The sequence below is a fragment of the Anser anser genome (genome assembly GCF_964211835.1).
Source record: "Anser anser genome assembly, chromosome: 1".
Taxonomy (NCBI): Eukaryota; Metazoa; Chordata; class Aves; order Anseriformes; family Anatidae; genus Anser; species Anser anser.
The window spans coordinates 168496685-168517633 of record NC_139720.1 but is presented as its reverse complement, the minus strand read 5'-3'; the positions used below and the strand labels follow the sequence as shown (position 1 = coordinate 168517633).

Sequence of the window (20949 nt, the reverse complement as noted above, 5' to 3'; positions counted from 1 at the left end):
CAAGAGTGCTGAGGAGAACAATAAGGAGCGGAAAACACCCAAAACCCCCCTCCAACACAACATTTTGGTAGTGGAGCATTAGCAGCTCCTTCCTTTGGTCCAGGATTAAGGTTAATATTGAAATTAAAAACACCAAGTACCAATCCATCCAGATTCTACTTCATTGCAAGCCAGTCAGCTCACAAACCATAAACTGCTCAAGGCACATGGTAATCTCTGCAATCCCTAAATCTTGAATGAGTGGGTGTATTAAACTTTAGGCATGTAAACTCTATCCTTTGCATGCAAGATATCTGGAGGAAAGATATAACTAAACATTAAGTATTCTTTTTTTTTTTTAAATAAAGTTAAATTTTGTTCTAGTCACTAGAAAGACTGATGAAGACAAAGCATATATTGAAGGCATTTAATAGCTAACAATGACCATAGAAGCTGAAATATGGAAATACAGAATCAATTATAATCCTTCAAAGTGATTGTATAGCCTGGCAAAAAGCTTAAAATGTTACAGACTGAACTGCCTGTCAACAACCATCTATAACAACTATGTAGATTGAGTGGTTATTCACTATTAACAGTGCCCTGGGTTAGTCACCTCAAAGCACAAAAGGCTATTTACACTAATACCTATGTAGTTTTAGGTTTTGATTAAGTGTCCAAATTTAGACCCTCTGGACCATACTAATGATATCAAGTTCTTAGAACAAACTGCTCTAATTGCTCTAATTGCAAATTGCTTTGCTTTCCTGCAGTAATGATATTAAGCAAAGCAGGGTCATGCTGAACAGGAGATAATCATCCCACTTAAGATTAGTTAGACATATCACACTGTGCTTTCAAGTCAGACCCTCAACTGGAATACGCCATTTGTTAGAATATTTTTTCAGTAAAATCTAATAGCCTTTTACAGAACAGTGAAGAAGAAAAAAAAAGGCAACTTAAAGGCACCTTACCTTACCCTGCAGAGAAGGACTTGGGGGTTCTGGTGTACAAAATGTTCAACACAAGCAAGCAGTGTGTGCTTGTAGCCCTGAAGTCCAACAGCATTCTGGGCTGCATCAACAGAGGAGTGGCCAGCAGGTTGAGGGAGATGATTGTCCCCCTCTACTCTGCCCTTGTGAGGCCCCACTTGGAGTGCTGTGTCCAGGTCTGGGGCCCCCAGCACAAGAAGGATGTGGAGCTGTTAGAGCGAGGTCCAGAGGTGAGCCACAAAGATGATCAAGGGGTTGGAGCATCACTGCTATGAAGAAAGGCTGAGAACTGGGTCTGTTCAGCCTAAGGAAGAGAAGGCTCTGGGGTGACCTCATTGCAGCATTTCGATACTTAAAAGGGGGCTTATAAAAAGATGGAGAGTGACTTTTTGCTTGGGCAGATAATGATAGGACATGGGGGAATACTTTTTAACTCAAACAGTAGAGTTAGATTAGATGTAAAGAAGAAATTCTTCACTCATAGGGTGGTGAGGCACCGGAACAGGTTGCCCAGAGAAGCTGTGGATGCCCCATCCCTGGAGGTGTCAAGAGCCAGGTTGGATGGGGCCCTGGGCAATGGGATCTAGTGGGTGGCATCCCTGCCCATGGCAGGGGGAGTTGGAACTAGATGAGCTTTAAGGTTCCTTCCAACCCAAGCTGTTTTATTTTATTCTATTCTATTCCATTCTACATAAATATTCCTCTCTTGGGGTTAGGTGGGGGATAGCTTTCCAGCCAAGATTTCCATCCATAAATGAAGTGAATACCAGAGAGTTCCCTATGTTAGCCCTTCTTACCAGACTGACCTATTTCAACTGTACTCCTGGCAGTGTAGTGTTCTTCATTTACAAGCTAGTTTGCTAGCTACAAAGATGGATCTCTTCCCAGACCTTTCAAGAAAGCCCTCTGCCAGCAGAAACCAATTTAAATTAGCTGCTCCTGAAAACAGTGGATACTTTTTCCTCCTAAGTTAGTTCTCAGCACATTGACTGTCAAAATCAAGAGTGCTATTGTGTTTAGCTGAAGCAGAACAATAGCTTTATTGTGAAAACATTTTTCCCCAACAGAAAAACAAGATACAAGGAAAAAAAAAAAAAAAAAAAGACCAAACCCAGGAAGCATCCTTTCTCCCAAGCACACACTTTTGTTGCTGTCTCTGGCATATTGCACCTTAGACTTCCCTCTCCACTTTAACACAGCTGCAACTAAACCCCATAAAATAGCCTGTAAGATAGAGGGTGAAAAATGAACAGATGGAGACAAACAGACATCCTATGCACAGTCTTCTCGATCATTTTTTTGTTAGCTATTTATCTTAAGAAGGTCTGCAGCATATCTGCATGATTGTAGGTTTCAAGCTAGACACCCTAGAGATAGCCAGTTACAAGCCACACTTGTGTCCAGAACACAAAGGCTACCAAAAATATCCTAATGTCATGAGACACTTACCTCAGAGTATTTTCACTTCTGTAGTTTATTCCTATTTGTTGATACGGTCCCTCCTCCTTCCAAGCTAGATGTACAGTGTAGAGTTCAAAATACCATTCTCAACATACTTACACACTAAACGTACTTCTACAGAAGAAAAATACCTTGTAATTCATTAAGAACAATGAAAAATATTTTCCTGCTAAGAATTTCTATATTCCCCATGTCCTTCTATAAATCCCATTTTATCACAACTAAGCAAATCCTTTTCATCTTTCACGTAAACAGTACTACTACCAATGAGATTGGTATCTGAAGTCTGAAAAAACAGAAGTAGCCTGAGGCCATGGGAAATGCAGCAATGACATTTATTGGAATTTCTCCAGGCATTACATGAAAAATTAGATAAGTGAAACAGAAGATAAAGCACATTCAGTGCATCTTAAAAAAAGATGCATCTGAATAACCTTGATTCTTTGTAATACACACTACTGCAGTTCCTGGGATTGGTTTTGTATATACACATCAGCTAAAACTTACTTTGAACAAAACAGCAAAGAACTGCCTTTTCGCTTGGCGTTTTCCCACTTGGTACAATACAATACTCTTGAAATATCTAGACAAATTCCACATAATTTTATACACAGTGTTAAGACCTTGCACCCCAACTGTAAAAAGAAAGACCATTAAGTAAATCAATATTTTTAATCAAGTAAAACACCATGGAAGTAAAAAAACAACAACAAAAGAACCCAAGAGACCCCAAGCCCCTAAGTTCCACAGCAGTGTGCAGCAAATCAGCATTGTTGTTCCTCACTTTTATTTATGTTAAAATAAAACGTAATACTCTTTCAGTACTTGCTTTCTAAATTGGACAATCTTATGCATAAAGACACAGCTGGATTTGGCACTTTGCTTAATTGCTTTTCTTTAAAAAAGAAAAAGTGTTTCCTGAAATACAGTATAAACGGTAAGAGATAACATGAGCCACAGTAACACTCGATTAACAGTTCAGACATGCACTCCAAAATACGTGTCTATTACAAATTTGTCTAAGACTTCTCCAAAATTCCACTTCAAATCATTTTCAAAACCAAATGCATCTTTTTATACTGTTATAAAGATATTTTCTCCTACAAAATGACCAGAGCTTACCTCACCTTCTGCTCAGAACACACAAATTCATGACTTTTTTTCTTTAAAAAAAAAAAAAGAAAAAAGACCACAAAGCAGGATTAAAACAGGAATAACCTTAAATATTATTAAACTGCACCTGTACTTCAGAATCCCCTTTGAAATTTATATCCACTGAAAGGTGTACATAATATTTGCAACTTGCTTGGTCCTCTCTCAGTGCACTTACACTGTTCTTTCTGCAACCTACCTCAATTTTCTCTTCAAACAAAATTTCATATTAGCTTTCTGGCTCCCATTATGATAAGACAAGGCTTCTTGCAATATTTCTTTGGTTAAATGAGAACCTTTTATATGCCTAAATCTTATGACAGCAAGTATCCTGCGGAAAATTAACATCAGAATAAATACCACTCCACAGCTTTACTTCCTTCCACCCATCATCACTGACCAATGCCAGTACAGGCAGAAACAAGCAAGCCAGGAAGAAGGTATCACTCTCAGCTCTTACTTTTAAAAGTTCTGCGTGTGTGTATAGATACCTATTTCTTAAGTCAGAGTTATGGAGGCTTGGCGATGATGTGATGCTTTTTTTCAGGTCCAACATGCATGTGGAATTACATTGCTGACTGGTACGGCCCAGGCAGTGTATGGCACTAGAGTTCTTCCTGTATGAACCAGGTCATGGTACTTATTCTGCATTACTGGTCTACGCACACGTCAGTAGAATTAAAAGAGAGGCACGCATGAGTTCACACAGATTTTCCACAGAAGATGTGAAACATGCTGCTCTTTGGAGGGCAATTACATTCTTTTTTTCTTCTTCAAGTATTATTCAACATATATATATATATGTATGTATATATATATGTATTTATATATAAAGACACGCTATCTTCATTTCACTACAAGACAAGCACATCCATAGTGAAATTGTAGTTTACCATTACCTTGGCTCTGACTACTAAAATTTATCTTTTCCTTTAGGTCAACTCTAAATATACATCTGTTCATCATAATTACATGTGAGAATCCTTTATTTCCCCCTTGTGATTTATTTACATAATCATTAAAAAAAAATAATAGCCTGAATTTGCATACTGGGATTTGAAGGCCCATCTGTAGCTATGAGTGTCCCAGCACTAGTTTTGGATAATAATTGCCTATTGCTAAGTCCTTTGAAAGCAGAAAACTCATTTTTCTTTCCCTTAATATTTGACAAAATGCTGCCTAGAAAACCCTGGTTTATGGCTTATTCCTCATTTTGTTTTATTATTTGGATTGTAGTTTACTTCCTTCAGGAGTAGCTCACAGTCAGACAATGCTTCTGTTGGCAAATATTTCATTATCTGCTCAAGAGTCTTTTGATATGTTATCTTCTCCTGTTCCAGGGACTGAATTACAGTCTTCATTTTGCTCTCTCGAGTCAAAATAGTCTCCAGGCTGGATTCCAGACTCTGAATTTTAGCATGAGCAACCTATAAACAATAACATTATCTTTTTAATAAATCAAGACACTCTGAACAACTTTTTTTTTTTTTGTCTTACAGCATGTTATTTGGTAACAACACAAGCATAGCTACATAAATGTCTCTAAAAAACATCTGTGTAGGCAGATGATACGAGGAACACCTACTGTGCATCATACGCAGGATCTCCTTAGAGGTGCTAGATTAATATGAAGGATTTCTGAAAGCTTTGCAGAGGGAAGAAGATATGCTGCAGCAAGCAAGAAACATTTGGGAGCAACAACGAACTGAAATTGCAGGGGATATAAGGAAATCAGCAGCTGGAGTAACACTCCAAAAAAATTGTCTGACAGTGAGGAAGCAATGGTAACCCCATGGAATAAAATTATCAGGATGGAGAGGTGAAAGGGAAAGAGAACCTAAAAGTTCGGTTGCTTAGCAGACAATGTTCCCTACCCTCCAACAAAAGACATACAGCTTCCTCTGTGAAAAGAATGCTGACTAGATATCAGAAACGCTGGACCTCATGAGTGTTGAATGCATCTCTGCAAGAAGTGGGGGAATGCTGATCATTCCTAGACAAAGGCCAAAGCAAAGAACAGCAATGAAGAAGCCATGCAAACGAAAAGACAAAGAGTTTAAGGAACTGATGAAGATAACATGGTAGTCTCGAATAACAGAAGAATAAAGAGAAAAAGAGGAATGGAGACTTTTAACATTATTCACTCATAATTATTCAATGCCCTTGGTGTGTCTATGTCCATTTTCAGAACAGAGATAAAGGCTCAGGTAGCAATGAAAAATAGTAATAATAATTTAATTAGCAATGGTAATTAAAAAGCGATCCCTGTTTTCAATAATACTCAAAGAACAGAGCACAGCACCCTCAGCCCATAAACAGAAAAATAACAGTGACTTAGAATCACAGAAAATCCTGAGTTGGAAGGGATCCACAAGAATCATTGGGTCCAACTCCTGCCTTCACACAGGACCACCTGAAAATCAGACCATAAGTCTGAAAGCATTGTCCAAACACTTCTTGAACCCTCTGGGTGCAGAACCTTTCCCTAACCCCCAGCCTGACCCTCCCCTGTCCCAGCTCCATGCCGTTCCCTCGGGTCCTGTCGCTGTCCCCAGAGAGCAGAGCTCAGCGCCTGCCCCTCCGCTCCCCTCGTGAGGGAGCTGCAGGCCGCCATGAGGCCTCCCCTCAGCCTGCTCTGCTCGGGGCTGAGCAAACCATGGGACCTCAGCTGCTCCTCACACATCTTGCCCTCTAAGGCCCTTCGCCATCTTCGTAGCCCTACTTTGGACACTCTCTGATAGGTTTACGTCCTCATATTGTGGTGCCCCAAACTGCACACAGTACTAGAGGTGAGGCTGCACCAGCACAGAGCAAAGCTGGACACTCACTTCCCTCAACCAGCTAGCAGTGCTGTGCTTGATGCACCCCAGGACACAATCAGCCCTTTTGGCTGCCAGGGCACACTGCTGGCTCACATTCAACTTGCTGTTAACCACCGCCCCGCTCCCCCCCCCGCCCCGATCCCTTTCCTCTGGGCTGCTTGCTCTCCAGCCTCTCATCCCCCAGTCTCTATGTACAGCCAGGGTTAGGGCTGCCCCTTCCCAGGTGCAGAATCCAGCACTTGCTCTTGTTAAATTTCATACTGTTGGTGATTGCCAATTTGATCTTTACTTTTTTTTTTCTTCTTCTTCTTCTGCTTCTATTTTCAGGTTTCTGAAGCTGAAGGTACTCTCTAAGAACTTCACAATGCTTGTTCAAATAACAATTATATCAAGAATGGCCTGGTGATGCAAGAAGAATAACTTATCTTTCAGGAAAATGCAAGACAATACATTTAGAGAAACCTGAAACAAATCTTGGCCAGGCAATTGGAGAAAGGGTAAAGAATGAAAGAGAAAGAGAAGGCTTTTTAAAGCACGACTGAATCAAGCAAGGTCTCAGGAGCACTCAGCTATATTAAAGTCTGCTTGGAGAGACCACCTTTCAAAACAAAAGTATGACTATCTGCTTCAGTAGATAGAAACAGAACAATACCGCCTACAAGGGTCTGGAGAAAGCAAGGCTACTGAACTATGGATTATTTCTTGAAATTTTTCAGCACGGAAGCAAGGTGATGAAGGGATAGACAACTGATTTTTAGAACAAGATACGTAAAAATTAGCCAACAGTTTTCAAGGGAAGTAAGTGTAGAAATGTTTCAAGAAAAAAGAAATCTAAAACAAGAAGGAAGAGTAGAAGGAATCCCAAAGGAGTTAAAAATACGTCTAACAGAAGCAAATAACTATATTAGAGAGAAATGCTTAGCTGCATAAGGTTTTACAATTAAGAGATTTCTGTACTTACTACTTCTGTGTTGTTTAGAAAAAACAATTCCCTATTGGCTGAATCACAGTAAAGATCACAAACTTGTGGAGAGGTCATAAGTCACTTACCTGTAGCTTCTCCAACAAATCCATGTTTTGCCTTTTCAGATGGCTGTTTGCCCTCTCCAGCTTCTCCAGAGGTTCACCTTCATCACAGGGATTCACATTTTCCTGAAGTTCATCCTGCAGAACATGGTACTCTACTTCATAGGCATGGAGCTGTTTTGAAATATCCATCTCAAACACCTGTCATGAGAGAAAAAAGAATTTTTGACTACAGAGAGAGAAAGCACTTGTTCCATTTGAAAGTTTGCTAAGAGGCAAATCTGTATGATTAACATTTTTTCCTGTTCCTTTCATTAAAAAAAAATAAAAATATTTTAAAGCAAGAGCATTCTGTCATATAGAGTTCTCATTGTAGCCACAATGCATCATAGACTTTAGAATAAATTAGATCACCACTTGAATGGCTGCCAAATACTACCTCTTGCTATCAGATATATCAGCAAAGTTGTATTTAATCCAAGAACTTTATAACAGAGCCAAGTCTTATCATCTCTTGCATGGAGATATTAAGAAGTTGAAGAAGAAGTTTTTAATTTTTAATTTTTGAATTATCATCTTTTCTTGACGGGAGCAGGATCTCAAAATGAGCTAAAATAATCCAGGAATCAACAGATCGCCTCTCTCAAAATTGGGTCTCTTTACTCCAAGTGCCCATGTAGACTTTTATAAAATACTCTTCATAGTTACAGTTTCTCTGTGCTGTCTCTAGACATACTACTTTCCTGTTGGGATATTCTGGCAATAAACACCTAAGCATTGTGAATGAAGACTATGGGACTTATCATCTCACACTGATGGGGCCATATGACCCTTCATCATTTATATATCTAGTCACAGCCTCTCAGCTTCTGAAAGTTACCAAACAGTTTAAACTGGGAAGGATGTTTACAGCAACATCAATTCTACTCCTTATTTTAGAAGTCACAAACATTTCACCATCAAAAGACACACACAGAATCCCCCAACAAAACAGGTTCTGCTTTATGTTTATCATTCTTCAGGTTATTCAGATGAGACAGAACTTTAAAGTACATACGGTGTTCAAGTTGGCAATTGCCATTTTCCTCTGAAGTACCAACCCAGTTGACTCTTTATCTGAATATTACAGTCCTGCATACCTGCATTTTTCTTTCATTATTTGCCATCACAAAGGTACTGGGAATGACAACGCTGAGACAGCCAAATTCCACCTGCAGCCCACCTAGCTAGGAGCAATATGATGTAAGCAGTGGGCATGTGAATGCAGATCCAGAAGGTTGATCAGCATGGCACCATACAACAGGCAAGCAGGTGACCTTCATCTAAGAGCTATGCTAACCCATGTATAAAAACACCCACCTCTGCTCAGGCAACATAAACTGTTCCTTACTCAATCAGATATGGCTCTGCACAAAGCCGCTTGTACCATCCTCATCGCAGCATGGATACTCTGCAACCCACACAGAATGTGGGACAGATATTTAATTTCCAACAGTATCAAAAATATTGAACTACCATCTCCATCACTGCCAGAATTACTGAATTGTGAAGATAGACACTAAAGTGCCTGACACAGGCTTAGCATTGTGATCACAGTCAATGCAACGAGGAACTGAAGATTTACATGATGTCTACAAGTGAATTAACTGACAGCACCTGAAACATTCAAGCGTTAAAGCCATAGGTATGTTTAAGTATTAACTGAGCTCCCGCATATGCAGATGGTTTTCTAGAACTCTTATCTCTGATTTGCCACCTGAACAGGGAAAGCTGCTCATAGGTTCACAGTTAAGCTACTAGACTGAGATTCATGTTTAATTTGCAGCTTCATTGCAGAGGAAGAGGAGGTGAAAAGATGAAAATCCCAATCATTGACTGTACTTCACAAGGAACTTCAACAGGTGCTTTCCTTACATCAACAATTCTTTGTTTATCTTCCATTCTCACCCTTTGCCATGAAGTTTCAATGACATGGATGAAATACTCCAGTCCTCCTTTCTCTTACCCGAGAAAGGCAGGGGTCACTCCTGAGGAGCTTTTACTTCTATCACCAAGCACCTGACAGGTGTGACACCTACAAGAATAGAGTTAGGGTGAGAAAGGGAAGTTGTACCAAGGCACTCTGAAAGCAATCCCCAGGAGGACAGAAGCTGCCTGTGCAACAAAACAGTAAAAGTTTGCTTGACCTTGTTTTTAATACAGACCACAAAAGCAGGGCTTCACAAACCTCCTAATTCATGATATTTTAAGTTGAAGGTGTTAGATGAGTCTCTACAGTGGGAACTAGTCCTGTGCAGCCAGGAGATCAAAGGATCAAGAGGAAACATTAGTGTAATGCTGCCTCTTCCTACCGTGGCAAATTCTGCTTCCCGTCATAAATTATTGGACTGCTCACCCCCTAGCAGGGAGTGACAGCAGGGTTTAGGTTTGGAAGATAGGCTGCTTTTACCACTCTGATGATGATGTGAAATGTATAAGCAAAGACATGTTTTCCTAATAGCTGGGGCACAAAAACAAACAAAAAAAACCTCTAGATATTCTTTATATTTATGCTGAGGTAGCAAACAAAGTCTTGCTAAAACTGTAGTTCAAATGCCATTGAAAATAGATCATCACACAGTCACAGAATGCTTTAGGTTGGAAGGGACCTTTGGGGGTCATCTGGTCTAAGCCCCTGCGCTCAAGCACGGCCACCCAGAGCAGGTTGTCCAGGACCAGACCCAGGCAGTTTTTGAAGACCTCCAAGCAGTGCGACTCCACAGCCTCTCTGGGCAACCTGTGCCAGTTCTCCATCACCTGCATAGTTGTGTTTCCTGATGTTCTTTTCCTACACCAGTTACGGGAAGATGATTTCTTTGCATTTCATACCAAAAGGAACATACTGAGAAGACTTTTACGTACACCTTAGGCATGGTCTTTTAAAAGTAAACTAAATGGAAAAAAAAAAAAGAGAAAAACAACTGTACCTGGGTAATAATTTTTTCCATTTGAGGTTGAGTCATGTCTGGAATAGTGGTCTTAAGAAAATCAACAATATTCTCAAAACTCTCACATCCCATTATAGATGTCTCTTGACTGCTAAGTAGGCTCAGTGCTACTTTAAATATGACTTCTGTTCCTTGAAGAAAAATAATGTCTAAAAAAGAAAATAATTAAAATACCTTGAAAATGAGAGCTAAGGCAATTGCATAAATATATATTTGCTGAGATTTTTTTTTTCTTTTTAAGCAAACATACTGCAAATTTATTCAGTTCAGGAGAAGTGCAATCTGTCTTATTTCAGCATGAGGCTGAAACATAAAAGCATCTCCTGTCATCTTACAGATGTAAGAGTGCATTAAAGAAAGTACTGCATGCTTTTTACGTCTGTAGTGGTTGTTTGCAATAAACATTTCATTACTGTCTACTGTAGGCTATAGACTGTTAACTAACTACTAACTGTTTTTAAATGCACCTATGACTGAAAAACAATTTGGAAGTGGATCACATCACTATGTACTGATGTTTTACTGTTTTCTACATGCAGAAGCTAGTCCTTAAAAATGATCATTAAGCTTCCAGTATCAACCACACTTTTTTCAAAATCCATCACAGTGATCACAATGGCTATAATTTAAGCCTCAAATCTTTACTTTGAGGTAATTATATTATAATTACACGGATGTGAGAGGAAAGTCCAGGCCCTAGAGAAGTCAGTAGAGACAGACTGCTGGACAGAAACTAGAAACTTGATCACTGTAACTAAAAACACAGTCTTGGCAGCAGCAGTGGACTTGTAATAACAGACAAACCCAGCACATGAGCAGTTCAAATAAGCCTCCTGTGCTGTTAGGCTCTGTCACACCACCAAAAGCAGGGCTATGCTTCTCGACATCCTCAGCTTCTGATACTGATACAGCAAGGTCATCCCTGGTCCTAATCTGGTATCACAGGGTAGCACCAGGACACCAGTGAGGCAATCATCTTTCTCACACACGGTTCCCAAATCTTTCCCTTCTCTATGATGCATGTTCAAGCAGCATAAGTACAGTCTATAAGCATATAATTTGTGATTGGTAGACATTAACCACCTGCTATTGGTGTTTGACAACTGTTCCAAAAACACAAACACACAAAACCAAAGTCTTGAGTGTCCAGAAATCTAATAATCCTACTAGCAAAGACATTTTCAATCACATGAATACCACTGAAAAACAGATACAGCAATCATTTGTTCACTCAAAACGTAGTCAAAAAATGCTGTAAAAACACCTCTGGAATGGAGAAATTACTAGGTCAAAAGCAAGCAAACAAATATGAAAACCCTCACAAACAACTAAAAAAGTGGAAAAAACGCATTTCAGTAATAAAACAGGAGACAAAAATGTATATTTCTAAGAAAGTACAAAAGGTCTTTTATGAAAACAAAATATCAAATGGAAAAAAAAAGTCTTAAGAGGAAGCATATAATATGCACCACAGAACAAGCATATATTTGAATATAGCAAGTCTTTCGTAATAAAAATAATAAATAAAATAAAATGTTACATTACTAGTGATTTGATTAAGCTGGCAGTTTTTATTGACAATAAAAGAATACAAAACCGAGTACTTGTTTTGCTGATACTGTGAACAGTACAAGGCACAGTCAGTAATTAAGCTTCTGTACTAGACATCTGAAGAGTATCATGGAACAGAATGCATACTGACACACTTCAACATACATGAATACTTATAACAACCTTTAAGTCTAAGTTTACTTCAATTTTTACTAGAAAGCACTTTAAAACAGTTTTTCAGAAATATTTTCTTTAAAACCACATTCTCTCGCACACACACTGCGCTAAATTTCAGTTTGCAAGTTCAGCAAGATAAACTTTTCTGTAGATCAGACTGAACACTTGATGCATAAAATACATTTGCAACAAATTTTCTGCCGTTCTCACTTCACAAGTCAAATCTTGGTAAATAACAGCAGACATGATTAATTGTCCAAGTCTGATGTTTCAAAAAATACATTTGGTATTGCTCTTTGAAAAGGAGCTGACATCCCAGCATGAACAGCATTGCTACTTGCCACCCACAACAGTAATCCCAAACATCATTAGTATGCAGAAAACTGTTCCCTTTTAGTTTGAAAACATTATGGACAATGTTGTTCTATTTATTATTGCAATAGATTAATCTTTCTTACCAAATACTCTGGCTACAAATCCTAACGGAAACTGGGATGCAAACAGTGTAAGAAACCATGGTGCGGCATAAAGACTGGGGCTGATTTCATTTTCTTCAAGATGATTATAGAGGTCTCTGTGATAATCATGAAGAAGCCTTGACAGCTGATACATCTGAATCTATAGTGCACAGGGGGAAGGGGGAAGGAAAATGGAGAAAGAATATTTCAGCTTTACTCAGTTTTCCAAACCATTCACGTTTCACTCAAGAGAAATTAACTTCAGTACAGATGGCACTGTAAAATGAAGCTTAATTGCTGCCTAGAGCCTCAGGTGATATCTGCCGCCATATAAACAACCTAGCCCTAATGAATTAAAACCAAGACAGTAGTCAATAACAACGAACAGTTTGAACCTGATTATTAATTAATGAAGTCTCATTTCAGTTCAGATTCACGAGTTTCTGGCAAGAAGAGAACATGTTGATCTAACTTGATCAACAAACCAGAACTTCCAGTCTTGTAGCAAGGAAAGTTAAGGCACATTTTCCAAGTAATGTAAAGTCATTGACACGTCAAAACTCTTAGCTACAGAGTTGAACTATTTCTGGCTAAACTTAGGTATTTCAGCCTTCATCCTTTGAATCTTGGCCATATTTTTGCTGCATTTAAGACTCTTATGACACAGTCATCACTTTTTACAGCTTCTGTACACACTACATTAGATATGATGGGTCAATAGAGATGTACCATGTACATATTTCCCAGCACACCTCCTGCACGCCAGCAGTCCAGAGAAATTTAAGACTGATACTAGAAGTGCTGCTATACAATCTCTCAAAGGCTGCAAAGCACATTGGTTAAAAGTTGCTATTCATTGTTAAAAACACCATTCTGTGGCAAATTATTTCCTTGCAATTTTGATTTTATATTGATTTTACATTCCATGGTAAGTTGCTCATAAAAAGCAGAAAGTGAGAAGCAGGAATATATCGATTACCTGTCAGGTACAATTTTGCTGTCAACAGTGCCTTATCTTTAATATGAATCTATTGCTCAATAAGAAAATTACTTACTGGATCTAGTTCTATCCTACTTTTAGTGGTCATGATTTTTCCCTACCACAAACTGACTGCACTTGAAACTACCTGTCAGTCAGTATTGTCCACAGTCAGATCACTTCTCATTCAAGCCAGATAGTTAAATCCGTGCATGCATTTGAGTCCTTGCTTTAATTATCAAAGATGCTAATTAAGCAGAGTTTGGAGTAGTGTTGATACAAAACACATTTATATGGGAAATTAGAAAAATATCAGAGGCAATAAACCAACTATTGGATGGGGTTATAAGAATCTAGAAAACTACTTTTTCCTGACAACAATTAAAAGGGCAAGTCAAGTAAGAAGTTTACATTATCCTAAAGAAATATCCAACATTTTTCTTCTACAGAACAGAATCTAATTCTGCATGAAGATTGCTTGTGTTTTAGTATGGCAAATGCAAAAAGAATTTGCAAGTGCTCTAATCCTGTTAAAAAAAAAAAAAAAAAGATCAGGCTTCAGTGAGATCTTCTAAGTCATCTTCAATAGTCTAGTTTGTCTTCAGCAGACAAAACTTCTACTTTTGTCTAGACCAGGAGCAAATTCTAGGGTAAGACAGCTCATGTAAATTAAAGGCAAACAGGGCTACATGTGGTAAACCTTCCAAACGTAGGAAAAAATTCTTCCTAATTGCTTCTGATGAGGAAAGTTTCAGAGTCATTTAAATCAGAAGGTGAAATCCTAAACATCTGAATACTCGTAAAGCATCATATGTTATTTAAAGTCTACAACTGCAACAGAACATACAAGCTTTAACAGGGCATCTCCCATGGGGAAAAAAAGAGAAAAAAAAAGCTTATGCTGAAAGAGTTCCTGTCTCCTTCTTAACCAGCCTTAAGTATTTGTAGATAGCTATTAAAGACCAGTATTGAAGAACAAGCCTCATTTCATAACTAAACTAAATGATTAATAATTTGTCTCTTTCCTCTGTGCTGGGGTTGGCAGTGGGAGAAGACAAGTATGTGAGAAAAGAGGGGCAAAAGATGAGAGACCATATAAGAGAGACCTGCAGAGTACATTGACTGGCCACTGGGTGTCACTAGTGGTTTGACTTTAAGTCAACGAGAAAAATCTAAGCATGAACAGAAGAAAAGCAAAATTTTATTTTTAAACTGTATGTACTGATGCAAGCAGATAGTGGGGTTTTTTTGGTTTTTTTTTTGGTTTTTTTTTTGAATAAGGAAGAGAGGAGAACAGTGAGGAAGAGAAAAGGAAGAGCAAAACAGCAGAGAAAGCAGAGTTTGCAAACAGGAGATCATGGGGATGTGTGACAGGAAGAGTCTGCAAGTTCTAAACTTCTTTGTTTGCAAATTCAGAGTTGGAAAGGGGTTTAGCAGTTATATTTTTTGCACCTTACAATCTCCAAAACAGCGTAAGAAGTTTCATAAGCCCCTGGAGAACTTCAGCAACCTCTGATTGCTCACAAGTCATTCAAAACCCTGGTTTGCTCTAACAGAGGGACCGACTTACCTGTAGTGACATCATGTCTGGCCTGTATTGTTTACGGAAGCCAAGGTCATACATGAGGAACTTCAGCATTTCAAAGGCCTGCTCCTCACTCATGTGTAGAAGCAGCACTCCAGCTACAAAGCTTATACCTTGACAATAACCCACTTCCTTGTCCAGCAAAGAGTATGCTTTCAGGAGATTAAAGAGCGATAGCTGTCCTGCTCCCAGCTGGGTAGAAAAGTAAGGATGTGTAGGGAATGTTCGTCCTGATGTAAAGAGAGGAATAGTAGATATTCAGTTCCTCTAAAAAAACCAGATCCATCAGATAAACAGCCCATCTCTCTTCCCATAGGCCTTGTCCCTTTGCTTTCATATGCAGGTTGATTTTAGATCAATCCATATTTTACCACCGACTTCAGATTGTATCCATTGAACTTATTTCATATTCTCTTCTCCTATGACACAAAGTGACATAGGCAGAATGTATCCTCACAATACAGAAAATGGTGTTTATACAGCACCATCCATCTCCAGCAAGAGGTTCCATTAAGACTGGTGTGTTTCCACTCACACACATGGAACACCTCAGAAAAATCTCCCAGCTACAAATGGACATACCTAGATCCACAAGGATGGCGTGCTGCTGTGCCGTCAGTTGTTTCAGAAGTTCTTTGTAAGAGACATCAGGAGGCTGCTGCTTGTTTGGCAATCTGTGTCTGACTCGATGTTGCACAGCCAAAAATTGCCAAATTTCTCCCCGACGACTTTTTGGTACACCTGCCGTTCAGTCACAATACAAGAGGCCTAAGCAGGGGCATATTTTTAGTGCTATAACATGCAAGAATTTTCTTTGTGAAGTCTTGGCTTAACCAGGCTGGAGCATCCCTTACAACAGACAGTGGACAGCTTCTGAAGCTATGTATTCACTCAGCTCAGTCCCACTAACTAAACATTAACTACAATTTCGTAGTAATTAAAACAAGCAATCATATTACGCAACCAAGACACAGACGTCACTTGGTTTGCCACCTCTGAGCTGTTAGCCTCCAGCAGGAAGAAATGCACAATTACATGCAGGATAGGATAAGATGCTACTTTTAGAAGTATGACTATACATGTTTCTACACTGCTGACAATGCAAGTTACAGACACAACAGCAGGTATTTTCAGTTTGGCAGTAGGAGGTGACAGTATGTGCAAAAAGAAGGCAATTTTTTCATGATTTTCTGCTACTGGAAAGATGGTACTGGTGGTGGATTTCCTTTGGTGTAAGAAGGCAACGGCAAAAACAACAAAAAAGAGACTTCATAGTTAAAAGTCACCCTATGTAAATACCTTCTTTCAAAGTGCCATGAATATCTTCCATGTCACATCGAATTTTGGCTCTGCAGTTAAGTAACTTCTTATCCCAAACATTTATGACGTCTTTCTGACATGTACCAACTTCATCGTAGTCCAGTTTGACTTTTCTTGATTGGAGCTCATCTCTGCTTGCTACAGCACAAAACAAAGGAAGAGAACACAAAAACTATAACTTCAGGAAACTACACAAAACATCAAATATGCAAAAAGCCTTTGAGTTAGATAAACCTATCTGACAATCTGACTAGGGATTTAAAAAAAAATCTACAATTCATTAGTTAATAGCTGAGATGGGCCCAGTCCTCTGTCCTAAGATGCTGCAGGTAGCAATTTGACTTCTATTACTGGGCCATGAACATTAGTAATTCATGAAGTACATCAAAACATTTTTTTAAGGCTTGGGGCAAGAACAAAAACCCACTCAACACATTGAACTTCACCACATCTGCTCCTGTTTTCAACTGCAAAAACACCTTTGATGATTGTTCTCATTTATACTTAAGATCAGAATGGATTTAGTATAGAAAATCTCAAACATATTAATGTTTATATTAGAGATTTAGGGAGAGAAGCTAGGCAAATCTTCTAAAGTGAAGTCTGTCACACTGGGCCCAATTTTTATATGTCCCTTAAGAGAGTCATAAGAGCTGCTGGCACTGCTACCTGGCACCATCAGGCTAATTAGAAGTAAATAAAATGAGGTATCCAATGTGAACCATATTCAAAAAGGAACATCTGTGCCTCAGCGCAGAACATGTATTACTGTACACTTAACAGATTTGCTGCATGACTACCTGCGGCAAGATATTTTCTCCAGAGGACTATTTCTGACATAAAACCATGAGATTACTCTGAAATTTCATGGAGGAGTAGCTTCCATTTCCATTACTAAGAAATTAACTGTAGTTATTTTATTATACATGACATGCATGCAGTAAAACACACTATTTCTACACACCACTGGTATCAAGAACTGTAGTCTATTTCTGAATCTCTCTTAATTTACAAAGTTATGTTTATTTATAATTGGACTGAACTGTACAGTTCAAAATATACTCTCTGGAACCTGCAATTTAATTTATCCCCCCAAATTTGCCTTGATTTGTGTGCAGTACTCACTCCTTGCAGAAGTCTGTTTCCCCTACAGATGAACCACTGTCCCCAACCATCATTTCTAGGTTAAAGCAAACTCTCACATCATTATACAACCTGCAAAGCAACACAGTCAGTTCCTTCACCTAATCACCTTTGGATACAGCCAATATTGATGAATCTGTAAACTCATTGCCTAGCCCATTCAAAAGTGGGAGGCGATAAAATATTTTCAAAAGCCATATGTTACACAAGTGAGACCCTATCTACTGAAGACTATAGGGGACCTTGAGGAGGCAACTATTCTGCAAGGCGCAATACTCTTCTGTAAAAACAGGAATGCAGTCTCACCAAAAGAACTTGCAGTCCAATTATTTTAAATTCTGCTCTATTGCTCTATTATTTCATTTAAGAAGGCTCATTCTTACAAGCAGTATGGAAGTCTGTGTCAGTTTCAAGACAAAAGTAACATATCTCTGGGCAACAAGGAATTCCAGAATTAAGTGCACTGGTTATCATTCGCAGTACTTTGGCTCTGCAGTTAACTCTGCCGCAAATTGGCAAGCTTGCCTGTTGAATGTAATTATCCATGTTACCCACTATGCCAACCTTGGTTACTTGCAACAAACCCTGTTAATGCTCTAGACGTTGCTAGGTGGCCTGCTGCTTCTTGTAGACCTTCCATTTATAGGTATTCGACTAGGAAAAGAAGCTTTTAGCTGCTCAGAGAAGAAAACAACAACAAAAACAATTAAGTTTGTGCAATTCACAGAACTTACCTTCTGCAAAGTAAAGAGCTAATAGTATTCAAGTCTCCTCGACAGCAAAAGGAACAGGGAAAAAAGGTTCTATTAACATGTTGCAAATAAAACCAACCAAAATGTAACAGAAAATCACTGAAAACCATTCCACAGCAATTCCAACCTTAAACCAGTCATATGCAGTGAATAAATTCACAGCTAGGAACCTGGCAGTAAGTAGAAAAATGCGTGTGTTTTGTTACTACATTTTTCATCCCCAAGATGTACCTTTAATTGTAGGTTAATTGTTTTTACTATGAGCAATCAGGCAGGCAGAACTGGACTGACTTAGCTGTTTTTAGTACCTCTTGCCACATAGGGATGGTATGGAAAAAGAGTTTGTCCCTCTGCAGCTCATACTACCACAGGGAATAACGTGAGATCCGTCACTACAGCAGACATCCAGCTTTCCCACCCCACAACATTAAAATGACCATTTGACAAAATAACAAAGATTTTGGCTTAAGTTAAAACAGACACCTCTCTACATGATCCCTATGAATCTAGGAGCTTCCAGAGAAGTGTGTGCCAACAGGGAGAAAAGGCATAGAGAAAGCATACAGAATAATATGCTACATGTGTAAGAAATATATTAAAGTATGTATGCTTGTAGGGACATGGAAAGATTTCTGCCCTGCTGTTTTTCTTTCCGTTCCTTGTCTTCTCAGTAAGGAACACTAGAGAAGAAAAAAGAATTAACTGACCTTTATAAGACCATGATGTTTTGTTTGAAGAATCCAACTACCATATAATGAGGTTAAGCATCATACAGGAGAAGATGAGGGCAGCAATTGCAGAGAGGACATTTTAAAATTTTAACTTGCATTGAAAGCTATTCAGTCTATGATACTCAAGAACTTTTATATTCTAGGATAGACAGTACATCCTACTGTTTATGTGTGCAAGTCCTGACCACTTATAATAAAATATTTTAGCCAGGAGCTCTGACCACTGACACATCAGTATGGCCAACTTCAGATCCTACTGTAAGCAGGCTAAATTTTCAGTGTATGGTGCTCATTGTGTGAAAAAAGAACTTTCTGACATACCTCAATAGTCAGTTGCTCAAAAATCCTATTTGGGTTCAAATGTTTACATTACCATCATGATAAGGTTAATGGGAGACAGAAAGCCTGGTCAGAAAACTGCAAAAGACTGAAGTGAGATATAGATGGCAAGGTTTACCAGACTTAAAGTTCTCACAGCATCCATTCTCCTGACGCCACTTCACATTAAAATTCTTGGACTTAAGTCAGCTAGAACACAGACTGTAGCAATTTTTGTCTAACATGCACTAGAAAGCGTGGAAAAAAAAAAAAAACATTTTCTTCTTTAACTGAAGACTTAGTGAGTTGGCAGGTGGACAGAAAACCCATTGAACTGACACAGGACTGGGCAAACTCATTTCATGATAGTACTGTTAACCCAGAAGATACAGAAACACAACAATATTTGAGGCACCCAATTCCAGTACAATTTTCAGTGTGAGGTAGCAGAATCTGCAGCAGTTTTAAGGGCATTTTCTAAATAGCTAACCTTCCAGCTTCTGGTTTTCTTTCTCCATTCGAAGCAATAGAATTTGTTGATGGATGGCTTTTCTCCACAGACTTTGTAGCTCTTCCGAGTTTTTCTTCTCTCCAATTTTATCTGTACCATCCTCATTTTGCAATACTAAAATAAGAGGATCCTCCTCCAAGGGTGGAGCAAGAGGGGATAATGGTAACAATTCACTTCCGTCGTGACCATCTGCAAAGAATCAGAAGGCTATTACAGGAAAATCAGATTGTTTGACATACCATGAAAATTTATGTCAGGGCAGAACGAAAATAGCTGTCTTTCATATTCACCAGTAAGACATTGATTCCAAAGACAGAAAAAGAGGCATTTCAACGGTAGAGATTTTTTTTTTCTTTTTTCAAATAATGTGTTAGGATTACCCAGTATTTCAACACTTTCCTCTACTAGCTTCTTTTAAAGTTACAAAGAGACATTTATCCATAAAGTCTCCTTTACTGCTGAACTTGTTTACTGCTGTGATTTAGCACAGGCTCTGTAATAGAAGCAATTTACTCTATTTGCTAAGCTGCAGTATAGGTTTACTGTACTGTATGGTCACTAAATATAAAGAGTCTGTAAATTCTGCCAACAGGACTACATCACAGATTTCAGGTTTCTACATTAAATGACCTAAAACTATATGAATTATTAGCACACTCAACAGGTGCTATGTGCAGTACAAGGACAAAGCAGAAAAATAACCATTTTCTGCCAACACTACTATTATATCAGCAGGCTAGAGCAAAAATTTGCTAGCTGTTAAAGAGGACATCTTTGTCAGCAAGAGGCAGTTCTTAGTTCCTTGCTACCAGGGCAGACAGGGCAGGCTGCAATCTGTTTCATTTCTGATGACAGAATCCTCTGTTCAAAGCAACCAAGATCAAAATTAATCTGAGATCAACTTCTTCCTACTGAGGCTCTACCAAAAGCATTGCATCAAACTGACCCCCTTTTTCCTTTTGTATCTTCACATATTGCGCTACAAACTATTCAGTAAAAACTGAT

The 20949-nt window shown here is 38.7% G+C and overlaps 1 protein-coding gene across 7 annotated transcripts in view; it reads right to left on the bottom strand.

Moving 5' to 3' along the window:
• Nucleotides 1–2745: 2745 nt before the first annotated feature.
• Nucleotides 2746–20949, bottom strand: part of TBC1D4 (TBC1 domain family member 4) — a 110201-nt gene continuing 91997 nt past the window's right edge. For all 7 annotated transcript variants that reach the window (XM_083819914.1, XM_083819915.1, XM_083819916.1 and 4 more), the window contains 8 exons: nucleotides 19924–20133; nucleotides 16469–16627; nucleotides 15752–15910; nucleotides 15155–15399; nucleotides 12606–12765; nucleotides 10399–10568; nucleotides 7457–7633; nucleotides 2746–5011 (listed from right to left, as the gene is read on the bottom strand). In XM_083819914.1, the coding sequence (XP_083676040.1) occupies nucleotides 4793–5011; nucleotides 7457–7633; nucleotides 10399–10568; nucleotides 12606–12765; nucleotides 15155–15399; nucleotides 15752–15910; nucleotides 16469–16627; nucleotides 19924–20133 (1499 nt within the window). In that variant the 3' untranslated portion in view covers nucleotides 2746–4792. The remainder of the gene's footprint in view (nucleotides 5012–7456; nucleotides 7634–10398; nucleotides 10569–12605; nucleotides 12766–15154; nucleotides 15400–15751; nucleotides 15911–16468; nucleotides 16628–19923; nucleotides 20134–20949) is intronic.